Raw genomic sequence first — 12,370 nt, forward strand, 5'->3', positions numbered from 1 at the left:
TCACTTTTTTGACAACATCAAGGGTATGACTAGTTGGAAAAGAGTGCCCAGATGGAGGGAAGTCTAATGCTAGTGGAATCATGGTCATAATCAGTTGGAAAAGGCAACAATGTCTCATCTTTCTCTCTCCTTCATTTTCGTATGCTCCTGCTGCCTATTATAGTCAATATCGGATCCTCAAGTTTTATCGGCATGCACTAGATAGGGGTGTGGTTTCTTTGGCAATGGATTAGGTGGACTGCCGAAGGAAAAAGTAGTGCAAAACGGCCATGGTTCTATCGAGGGAAAGAGAATCAAGGAGTGCCTGGCCATTGCATGCATTTTACGTGTATATTTTTTTTTCTCAGATATTAATAAAATAATACTAATAATAATATAATTTATATAAAAAATTATTATTTCAAAAAGCTAAGTTGTTAAATGGGGTATTCAATTTGAAATATCATGATTCATATTGGATTCATTAAAAAAAAATCATTTAAAAAAATAAATTCAATTGTTATATAATCATATTATTTTTATATAATTTTTATTTTTTAAAAAATGAAAATTTTTAAATTAAAAAAATTCTTTCATTTATTTAGATTATTTAAAATTATAAATTTATAAAAATTCAATTCAATTAATTTTTTATTTGTTAATTCTTATGTTTATAATAAAAGAATTTAATTATTTTTAATTTAAAAAATTATTTTAAAAAAATAAAAATTAAATATAATTTTATAAGAATTTAATTAATTTTTTTATAAATAATTTATTCTAGTGATAGTCACCGCAATAATTTCAAATCTGAAAAGAGACGCAATTGATTCGATGCCGAGACCAAATCAATACGCGTTGCTTGGCACTTTGCTATTTGTGCTGAATTGTCATCAATTTGCAAGTGGAAACTGTCCCCGTAATTTTCAATGTGGAATTTGCATAGTTGATTTTTTCTTTTTGCTTTGATATATTTTGTATCAGTCCTTTCATATTCCTTTAATCAATCAAATACAGGGCATTGTCTTCCCACAGTTATTCATCCTCAGCAGCAACTCTCTCTCTCTCTCTCTCTCTCTCTCTCTCTCTCCCTTCTCAAAATGTTAACAAGTACTAAGCTCCTCTTTGCGGGATGTGTTATCCTTGTTTTTCTAGTCCAATTAAACCACACCTGTCATGCTATAAGCAACAATTCGTGCCCTTCTTCCTCTTGTGGCCACATCTCCAACATAGACTACCCTTTCCGATTGAAAACTGATTCTGCAAACTGTGGCCGGAAAGAGTATGAACTTGCTTGCGAGAATAACGTTCCTGTAGTGTACTTATCTTCAGCAAAATATTACGTCAAGGAAATCAATTACAATAACTTCACAATCCGACTGGCTTATTTCGATGTGCAAAACGATAACTACTGCTCTCTACCTCTTTATCCATCAACAACCAGAAATTCATACAATTCGTATGCGGAATCTGATGGGGACTATTTATATCAGGACTTGGTTTTCGTAACTTGTCCAAAGCCAGTAATTTCTGAAGTTTATGTGGATACTTCTCCTTGCAATATCACTTGCAATTCCTCTTCTTCCTCTCCTAATTTGGAAATGAAAGGTTATTCATATGTTAAAGTTGGGTCTGATGATGCAATGGATTTGAAGGATTCTTGCCGTATCGAGCGAATCTATATTACGTCTTTGTTGCCAAAAGATGCAAAGAACGTTTCCTATGCAGATGTTCACCGTAGTTTGGTATATGGGTTTGAGCTTTCATGGTTTTGGTGGGGATGCTGTTGGAATAACTCAGAAAACCTTTGCAAGCTTGATGCTGCCACCAGCATCCGCCACGGCTGCCATTCTGGAAAGGGTAAGTTGTTTCAATTTTTATTATTATTATTTTTTTAGTACTCTTGTTTTTTCAATTAGAAGGCTAGATGGTCCTGATTACACCTACACCTTGATGAGATTGGACAAAATTTGTGGGATAGTTATATTGATAAGGTTGTACTTAGCGAATGGGAGCGGATGTGGGAGTCCAGCCTCGCAAGTAGCCTCGGTTTTGGTCCTAGCAAACTTAGGTCTAATATCTAAGCTTTAGTCTCTAAAAAGGGAGACCTAAAAATGCAAGGAGCTATTCACTTAAGGCTTGCCCTTTTTTTTTTTTTTTAAATAAAAAAGTTAATTAATATATAAAAAATATTTTTTATTAAAAATTACTTTTTAAAAAGATATCTTCATAAAAATATTTTTTATTAGTACTGTTGTTTTTTTAAATTAGAAGGCTAGATCCCAAGATGTCTTGAGTCACATCTTGGTGATGTTGGACAAATTTGTACCGTAGTTATATTGATGAGGTTGTATTTAGCGGCTAGCGGATGCGTGTCCAGCCTCGCAGGTCGCCGCGGATTCTGTCCTTACAAATTTAAGACTTAGGTTAGGTCTAACGTCTAAGTTTTAGCCTCCAAAATGGCATATTTTTAAAAATTAAAATTTAAAAATATTAAAAATAAAGGTTTTTTTTTAAATAAAGTAGTTTTATATTTTATAGTTTTTTTTAAGTAGTTTTTTTTTTAAATTAAAAATATTAAAAATAAAGTTTTATATTCATATGTGTTAATTTTTTAAATAAAGAGCTAAAAATTTACTTTTTAATTTTTCAAAATTTAAGTAAAATTTGAAAAATATTTTTAAATTATTTTCACTGTTTGTCTTCATATATGTCATTTAACTTAATAAGAGTGATTAAAAATTTGCCATATAGTATAATTTCTTTTTTCATCTTTATTTTTATATTTTTTATATAAAAAATTAACATTTCATATTAAACATTAAATTTTAATTAAATATTTTCAAATTTTAACTATTGAAATCTTATCTCATAAAAAAAATAATTATATAAAATTCTTTTATCTTTTAAGAATTTAAAAATTCGTAAGTTTATGATTTTAATATTATAAAACCTTGCTCATTATATTATATTATATATATCTAACAACCAATAATTTTTTAATTAAATTTTTTTGTTAGATTAGGAAATGACTGAATTATTTTTTTAATAATTACATATATATATATATATTAAAATAATTATTTATAAAATTTATAAATTTATTTTAAAGACTTTTTTAATATTTAAAATCTAAATATTTTAATAATGATATTTCAAAAATTGTCACATGGTATATGTGTATTTTTTTTCCATTTTCTTTATCATTTTATTGTGTATGCCACCTGAATTTAAAAAAAAATTAATTAATCAACTTATTTATTTATTAACAATTAAAAAAATCATAATTAATTAAAAATTTTATTATTAACAAAATTTTATTATATAATTACAAAAATATAAAATACAAAAAATATACATATTAAATTATGTCATTAAAATAAAGTAATATATAATCCGTGCTTGGATAAAATGACTTTAAGAAAATGGGGATTAATTATTCAATCTCAAATTTTACAAGAATTTGATTGAATTAAATTAAACCATATTAATTTTACAGATAAAATTGGATTGTCAATTTTAAGCCTAGGAAGTTAAATTATATTAGCGTTTCGATATTAAAGAACAAAAGAAATTTTGGAAGCAAGTCACAAAACCTGACCTCCAATATATTAAGATGCAGCTAAGGTTGTAAAAATAAATTCTTAATAGAACATAACAATTACAAATATAATGTGAATCATAAACATAAGATTTAGCCATCATCCTAATAATGGATTTTGAACAAATAAATTCTTATAGATCTAAAAAGCGTACCTGATGCGGAGTTTAATTGAGTCATGCTAATAATTGATAGAGACCCTTTAATTTAATAAATTGATTTCTCTTTTTGACCCTTCTTGATTGACACACAAGACTTTAGTGATAGAATACTTTCTTGAGATGACTCTAATATCTTTGACTTTATGAAAGAGAATGTGTGTAACCTTATAGATTGAGAGAGAACTAGCTCATTTATATATATATATATATATATATATATATATATATATATATATATATATATATATATATATATCCAAGACTTAATTTGGTACGTCCATCAAGTATCCTTATACAATTAGAATTAGGATTTACTTCAATTAAGGTAATCCTTGTATAATTAGGATTTATATTAATTAAAGTAAATATCAATTAATATTAGGCCACATTAAACAAATTGATTTTGGCCCATATAATAATATTAATTGCCGGACAAAATCTTACATTCTCCCACTTGGCACAATAATTAAGTGATGTAAACTTTAATAACATAAACATTAGGCGCACATAAAATAAACAAATCATTTCCATAATATACCTCATAATTACCTTCCTATAATAAATTACTAAGTGTGGGTTATGGTGGTTGTACATTGTTTAATCATATACTTCCTTCCATATACCACAACACTAGTAATTTACCATAGTAGGTTCATAATATATATATGTTTATCACATCATGGTCCACAATAATGTCTTCAAAGATTTTTCCTGTTATCATTCACTCAAAATATTATATGTACACAATTATGAGAAACAGAAAACACTTTAATGTACATAAAAAGTACATCAATGAGCTCAGAGTGTCAAAGACAATACATTATATATTAATACAACAAGACTCATTATAAGAAAATATTCTTTAAATATCTTAGGTTAAGTATGTAATTAACGAATCTGCTATCATGAGATCAATACTATTATGCTCAATAGACACTCTTTATTTCTGAACTTTCTCCTTAATGACAAAATGCTTTAATTCCATTTGCTTGGCACCTTTAGCATATTTATCATTTATGGAGAAAATACTATTACAGAATTATCACAATAAATTCTCAGCGGCTTGCTAATGGTGTCAACTACCTCAAGTCCTGAGATAAAATTCCGCATCCATAATGCATGAATTATAACTTAAAAATATGCCATAAATTTTGGTTTCATAATGGATGAAATAATGACAAACTTTTTTTTTGGCATTTTTCCATAATACTGTTCCTTCAGTTAATAGGAACAAGTAGCCAAAATAAACTTTTATTGTCAACACATCCAACTAAATCTGAATCTGAATATCCAATCACTTCTAAATGATTAGATATCCTATAAGTAAGCATAAATCTTTAATTCATTACAGGTACCATAAAACTTTCTTTGCAGCTTTCTAGTGATCAATTTCAGGATAAAAATTATACAGGCTTAAGCATATATCAAATTGCCCACAACTGAAGCATAAGGAATTGATTCCATTTCTTTACATTCCATATGATTCTTTGGACTTTGATTGAGACTAAATTTGTTCCCTTTTTGTATGGGAACAATTCCTATTGAACATTTATGCATATTAAATCTCTCTAGAGTTCTATCAATTTAGGCTTTCTGAGACAATCCTAACAGTTTTTATGATCTATTACGGAATATTTCTATTCCAATCACAAAGGATGCCTCTCCCATATCTTTTATTTCAAAATTCATAGGGAGATAATCTTTAGTCTCACATAATATGCCCAAACCATTTGCAGCAAGTAAGATATCATCAACATATATAATTAAGAAAGTAAACATACTCCCACTGATCTTAAGATATATATATATATATATATCATTAATGACTTTTTCTTTAAATCAAAAGACTTTATAGTATCTTTGAACTTAATATACCACTAGTGGAAAGGTTACTTAAGTATGTATATTGATTTCTTAAGTTTACACAACGGCCTTTTCCTTTAACTGAAAAACCTTCAGGTTGGTCCATATAAACTTCCTCTTCAAGTTCTCCATTTAGAAAGGCTATTTTCAAGAGTTACAGAGATGAGAATGTTAAGGTGGATGAGTGGTTATACTAGACTAGATAAAATCCGTAATAAGAGTATTAGAGAAAAGGTAGTAGTGGTGCCGATTGAGGATAAGTTGAGAGAAGAGAGAGTTTGGTCATGTGAAGTGTAGACATACGGAGGCTCCAGTTAGACAAGTAGAGCTCATTAGATTAGAGGATAGAAAGAAAAGAAGGGGTAAAGCTAAACTGACTTAGAGGAGAGTAGTACAACATTACCTATAAAAGCATTACACATTTCTGAGGATTTAACCCAAAATCGTTTAGAATGGAGAAAGAGAATCCATATAGCTGACTCCAAATTCTTGGAATAAAGGCTTAGTTGAGTTGAGTTGAGTATTTTCACATCCATTTGGTGCAACTCTAAGTCATAATGAGCTACCAATGCCATGATAATTCTTAATGAGTCTTTCTTTGAGACCGGTGAAGATGTTTCTTTATAGTTACTACCATCCTTCTGAATATAACCCTTGGCGACAAGTCTTCCTTTATATCATTTGATTTTGCCATTCGAGTCCCGCTTGGTCTTAAAGACCCATTTACACCCAACTCGTTTAGATCCTTTAGGCAATTTGACAAGATACCATACTTTGTTTTGTTCCATAGATTTTAACTCATCGTTCATAGCATCTAACCACTTATCAGACTCATTACTTTCTATAGCTTGTGAAAAGCAAACTGGATCTTTATTAATTCCTATGTCAAAATCTGACTCTTGCAAGTAAACCACGTAATCATCAGTAATTGCCGATCTTTTTTCTCTTTGAGATCTTCTTAATGGCATTTCTTGTGGTTCACCTTCATTAGCTTTTTGTGGGTTAGCTTCTTCAGGATGTGTTTCATCATTATGTCATGTAGCATTATTAGGTCCTTCAACAACTACTGGAACAACATGTGGAGCAAGAGTAGATATTGTAACTTTAATAGGCACATGAAAATCAACTTTATTTTCTTGTATATCCACATCTTATCTCTCAACACTCCCACTAACTTCACCATTCTCAAGGAATCTTGCATTACCAGTTTCCACAATTCTTGGACTATGGTTTGGGACATAAAACCTATATCTTTTAGATTTCTCTGGATAACCAATAAAGTATCTACTTATCGTTTGAGAATCTAATTTCTTTTCATGTAGATTATAAATTCTTACTTCCGCTCGACAACCCCAAACATGCAGGTGCCTTAAATTAGGTTTCCTTCCAGTCCATAATTCATAAGGTGTTTTTGAGATTGTTTTACTAGGAATCCTATTTAATAAGCATACAGCAGTTTTAAGTGCATACATCCACAAAAATATAGGTAAAGAAGAGTTACTCATCATACTCCTAACCATATCCATTAAAGTTCGATTTCGCCTTTCCGCCACTCCATTTTGTTGAGGAGTACTTGGCATAGTATACTGTGCACATATGCCACGACTTTCTAAGAACTTTGCAAATGGACTAGGACATTATCCCATTTCAGTGTGTTTTCTATAGTATTCACCACCTCTATCTGACTTTACTATTTTCACTTTTCTATCTATTTGCCTTTCAACCTCATTTATGTACACTTCAAGTGCATTTATTGATTAAGATTTTTCATTAAGCAAATAAATATGTCCATAACATGAAAAATCATTAATAAAGGTAATAAAGTACTTTTCTCCACTAAAAGATGGATCATCAAAAGGCCCACATATATCAGTGTGTATAATTTCAAGAAGCTGACTGCTTCTTATGGCTCTTTTCTTATTGTGTTTGGTTTGCTTTCCCTTAATGCAATCCAAACACACATCAAGATCAGTAAAATCTAGACTCGGTAGAATCTCATTCTTTACCAACCTCTCTAATCTTTCTTTGGATATGTGACCCAAACGCTTATGCCACAAAAAAACAGAATCTTCATTCAGTCTACTGCGCTTAATTCCAATATTGCTAAAAGTGACAAGCAAAGATTCAGCAAAATTATCATCAAGTTTTAGCCTCTATAAACCATCAATAAGAATTCCAGAATCAATAATGGAATTATTATTAAATAAATTGAAACATCCATGTCCAAACTTAACATTAAATCCAGATTTATCAAGTTTTGAAATAGAAATAACATTCCTAGAAACTGAAGGTACATAGAGAGTTCGTAAAAGATCTAAGTGGTAACCATTGTCTAAGATCAAATGGTAAGTCCTCATGCCTTTAATTGGGGCCTTCATTCAGTTCCCCATAAATAGGAAGTCTTTAGTTGGGTTTGTGGTTTGGATCATAAGAAATCCCTGTATCAAGTTGGATACATGAGTAGTAGCACCAGAATCAAGCCACCAAGTATTATTAGGAACTTCAATTAAGTTTGATTCAAAACATACATAAGCATAAGGATTACCTTTCTTTTCGAACCAAGCTTTACGTTTTAGGCAATCTTTTTGATAGTGTCCTACTTTCTTACAGAAGCGACACTTATCTACCATTTGTTCCCCTTTTTCAGTTTGAGAAGCATTTGAAGATCCTTTCTTTTTCTTCTTAAACTTGTTGGCCTTTGGTTTAAGTCCTTTACCAGCTCCTTGACCCATAATGTTGACAGAATGAGTCCCTTGATTCTTTAGTCTCGTTTCCTCCTGAACTAGCTTACTGGCCAATTCATTAACATTCTACTTATCCTTAATAGTGTTGTAATTAATTTGAAATGGCCCATATTCAGGAGGTAGTGAGTTCAGAATGAACTGCACCAAGAAGGAATCATCCACCGCCATCCCTAAGGTCTTTAGCCTTGCTGCAATATCACTCATCTCTATAATGTGCTCATGCATACTCTTCGACCCATTATACTTCATGGTCATGAGTTGTGCCATTAGAGTACCAGCGAGTGACTTGTCTGCAGAACGAAACCATTCTTCCACAAAATTAAGGTATTCTTTTGTATTTTCAGTTTGTGGGATTGTTGTCTTGATGTTGTTGGCAATAGTCATTCGCAAAAACATAAGGCTTAATCTATTTGGCCATTCCCATTGCTTATGGTACAACTTCTCTTCTTCACTACTTGTATCTGTAATAGCAGTGGGTTTGTCTTCCAATAATGCTAAGTCAAGTTCCAAGACACCTAAATGGAACTTGACTTGCTCACACCATTCAGAGAAGTTTAGCCCATTGAATACAATAACAGATGAAGCTTGCGAATGAAGAGTAATAGCTACAAAATATTTTATACATACTCAAATTAAAATAGATTCAGACAATTCAAACAATTAGAGTATACTACAGTTTTCCTTTAGGTAGATACTATAATATATTTTCCTAAATTAAATGCCTTTAAACTTAATTGGACAATAATTAACTTACATAAAATGTACATGTTGTCTTTGGACATCCAACATATTTTTGATAAAATATTATTGTCTTTATAATTCTTATTATCATAGAATAATTGATTTACCTTTGGGTAAAATCTTTAAGTTCTGATGACTAATGGGTATCAATTAATCCATTTTTCATCATCATAGGCATCTATTGGTATGGATAATTGATAAGTTTTATATCCATGTAAACATCATTCATAGCTTGGCCACTTTGGTGACTAACAAACTATTAATTTTATTTTATTTTAATTTGGTCACTTTGGTGACTAACAAACTAAAACAAATATCATAAGGCATGTATATAAATTATGTATCTTAATAAACCAAATATTTATTCATTCATTAGGTTTAATTACAAATCTTAATTAGATTGGGTAGAAAACATATTTTTTTTTTATTTCTTTTGAGAAAATATGATCTCAAACTTAAATCTCTTTATGACACGATTTTTCATCGTGTTAATAATCCTCATGCCCAAAACTTAATTGGGTCAAATTTTAATAATATTTTTTAATTATTTTAATCATTAACATTAATCATAAAACTTTCACGATCTACACTTTAATTCTACCCTTATCTAATAACAAGTGAGATCTTTAATATTATATTCATCACCATAAATTTAATGGGGAAATTTAATTATTCAAAACCTAGGGCTCTGATACCATATGTAAAAATAAATTCTTAATAGATCATAACAATTACAAACATAATGTGAATCATAAACATAAAATTCAACTATCACCCTAATAATGGATCTTGAACAAATAAATTCTCACAGATCTAGAAAGTGTACCTGATGCAGAGTTTAATTGAGCCATATTAATAATTGAGAGAGACCCTTTAATTTAATAAACTAATTTCTCCCTCTTGACCCTTCTTAATTTGCACACAAGACTTTAGCGGTGAAAGACTTTTTTGAGATAACCCTAATATCTCTGACTTTATGGAAGAGAATATGTGTAACCTTATGAGTAGAGAGGACCAGCTCATATATATATATATATATATATATATATATATATATATATATATATATATATATATATATATATATCCAAGACTTAATCTGGTACGTCCATCAAGTATCCTTATACAATTAGAATTAAAATTTACTTTAATTAAAGTAATTTTTGTATAATTAGGATTTGTATAAATTAAAGTAAATATCAATTAATATTGGGCCACATTAAAGGAAATGAGGAAGTACAAAAGATAGTGAAGAGAAAAAGGGAATGGTATAAGAAATTACCTAAATGTGATAATAATGAGGCATATGAACAGTACAAGATAGCAAAAAAAGAGACAAAAAAGGCAGTTAGTCAAGCAAGAGCACAGGCCATTGAAAAGTTATATGAGAAACTTGGAACTAAAGAAGGGGAGAAAGATATTTATAGATTAGCAAGGAGGAGAGAAAGGAAATGTCAAGATCTCAATCAAGTTAGATGCATTAAGGATAAAGAAGGAAAAGTGTTGGTGAAAGATGAGGACATTAAAGAAAGATGGAGAAATTATTTTAATGATCTCTTTAATAATAGTCAAAATGGTAATAGCGTAAATATAGATTATAGAACAATAGAAAAGAATGTGAATTATACTAGAAGGATTCGATCTTTAGAAGTAAAGGAAGCACTTAAGAGAATGAAAGTGGGTAAAGACTGTGGACCCGATGAAATACCAATTAAAGTGTGGAAGTATTTGGGAGATATGGGAGTGGCATGGTTAACTAAATTATTTAATAAGATTCTAAACTCAAAGAAAATGCTTGATGAATGGAGGAAGAGTATTTTAGTACCTATCTTTAAAAATAAGGGAGACATACAGAGTTGCTCAAACTATAGGGGAATTAAACTCATGAGCCATACTATGAAGTTGTGAGAGAGAGTTATGGAGCATCGACTACGTCATGATACTTCTATCTCTCTCAATCAATTTGGTTGCATGCCCGATCGTTCAACTATGGAAGCGATCTTTCTCATTAGAAGCTTGATGGAGAAATATAGAGATGTGAAGAAAGATCTACACATGGTTTTTATTGATTTGGAGAAGGCTTATGATAGTGTTCCAAGAGAGGTCTTATGGAATGTGTTAGAACAAAAGAGGGTATCTATTAGGTACATACAAGTATTGAAAGATATGTATGAAGGAGCAACTACTATTGTGCGCATAGTGGGAGGGGACACAAGAGATTTTCCAATCTCAATTGGATTACACCAAGGATCAGCCACAAGCCCTTACCTTTTTATATTAGTTTTAGATGAACTGACGAAACATATACAATAGAGTATTCCTTGGTGCATGATGTTTGCGGATGATATTGTTCTGATAGATGAGACACGAGAAGGAGTCAATAGAAAGCTAGAACTTTGGAGAAGTACTCTAGAGTCAAAGGGTTTTAAGTTAAGTAGAACGAAGACAGAATACATGCATTGCAAGTTCAGTGAAGGCCAAACTGGTGATAGGGAAGGAGTTAGTTTGAATGGAGTGGTACTGTTCCAAAGTAACCACTTTAAATATCTAGGCTCAGTCCTTCAAGTAGATGGGGGATGTGAGGAGGATGTTAGTCATAGGATTAAAGCCGGATGGTTGAAGTGGAGACGTGCCACGGGAGTTTTATGTGATCCTAAGATTCCCAATAAATTGAAAGGAAAATTTTACTGTATAGCCATACGACCGGCTATGTTATATGCTAGTGAGTGTTGGGCACTGAAAGAGTCGTATGCATCTAAGATAAGAGTTACAAAGATGAGAATGTTAAGGTGGATGAGTGGCCATACTAGACTAGATAAAGTCCGTAATGAGAGTATTAGAGAAAAGGTAGGAGTGGTGCCAATTGAAGATAAGTTGAGAGAAGGGAGAATGAGGTGGTTTGGTCATGTGAAGCGTAGACATACGGAGGCTCCAGTTAGACAAGTAGAGCACATTAGGTTAGAGGATAGAAAGAAAAAAAATGGGTAGACCTAAATTGACTTGGAGGAGAGTAGTACAACATGACCTAGAAGCATTACACATTTATGAGGATTTAACCCAAAATCGTTTAGAGTGAAAAAAGTGAATCCATATAGCCGACCCCAAATTTTTGGGATAAAGGTTTACTTGAGTTGAGTTGAGTATAGTAATATTAATTACTGGACAAAATCTTACAAGGGCATAATATAATGTTAATAAAATTGTAACATACATTATTCTAACATTTTCACAAATCTGTTTTTAGGCCATGCATTTTTCATGATTTTTGGGACATCATCATA

General features: G+C 30.7%; 2 protein-coding genes across 2 annotated transcripts; one reads left to right on the forward strand and one right to left on the reverse strand.

Moving 5' to 3' along the window:
- The first annotated feature begins 1,079 nt into the window (after positions 1–1,079).
- LOC131176355 (uncharacterized) lies at positions 1,080–1,906 on the forward strand. Its single transcript, XM_058141446.1, has 2 exons — positions 1,080–1,839; positions 1,902–1,906. Exons 1-2 carry the CDS (start codon positions 1,080–1,082, stop codon positions 1,904–1,906), a joined length of 765 nt encoding a protein of 254 aa, XP_057997429.1.
- Positions 1,907–8,414: 6,508 nt separating this feature from the next.
- On the reverse strand, positions 8,415–9,115 carry LOC131176356 (uncharacterized). Its single transcript, XM_058141447.1, has 2 exons — positions 9,103–9,115; positions 8,415–8,953 (listed from the first exon to the last, which is right to left on the reverse strand). Exons 1-2 carry the CDS (start codon positions 9,113–9,115, stop codon positions 8,415–8,417), a joined length of 552 nt encoding a protein of 183 aa, XP_057997430.1.
- Positions 9,116–12,370: the final 3,255 nt, after the last annotated feature.

The sequence above is a fragment of the Hevea brasiliensis genome, unplaced genomic scaffold, assembly GCF_030052815.1.
Source record: "Hevea brasiliensis isolate MT/VB/25A 57/8 unplaced genomic scaffold, ASM3005281v1 Scaf1, whole genome shotgun sequence".
NCBI classification, from domain to species: Eukaryota; Viridiplantae; Streptophyta; class Magnoliopsida; order Malpighiales; family Euphorbiaceae; genus Hevea; species Hevea brasiliensis.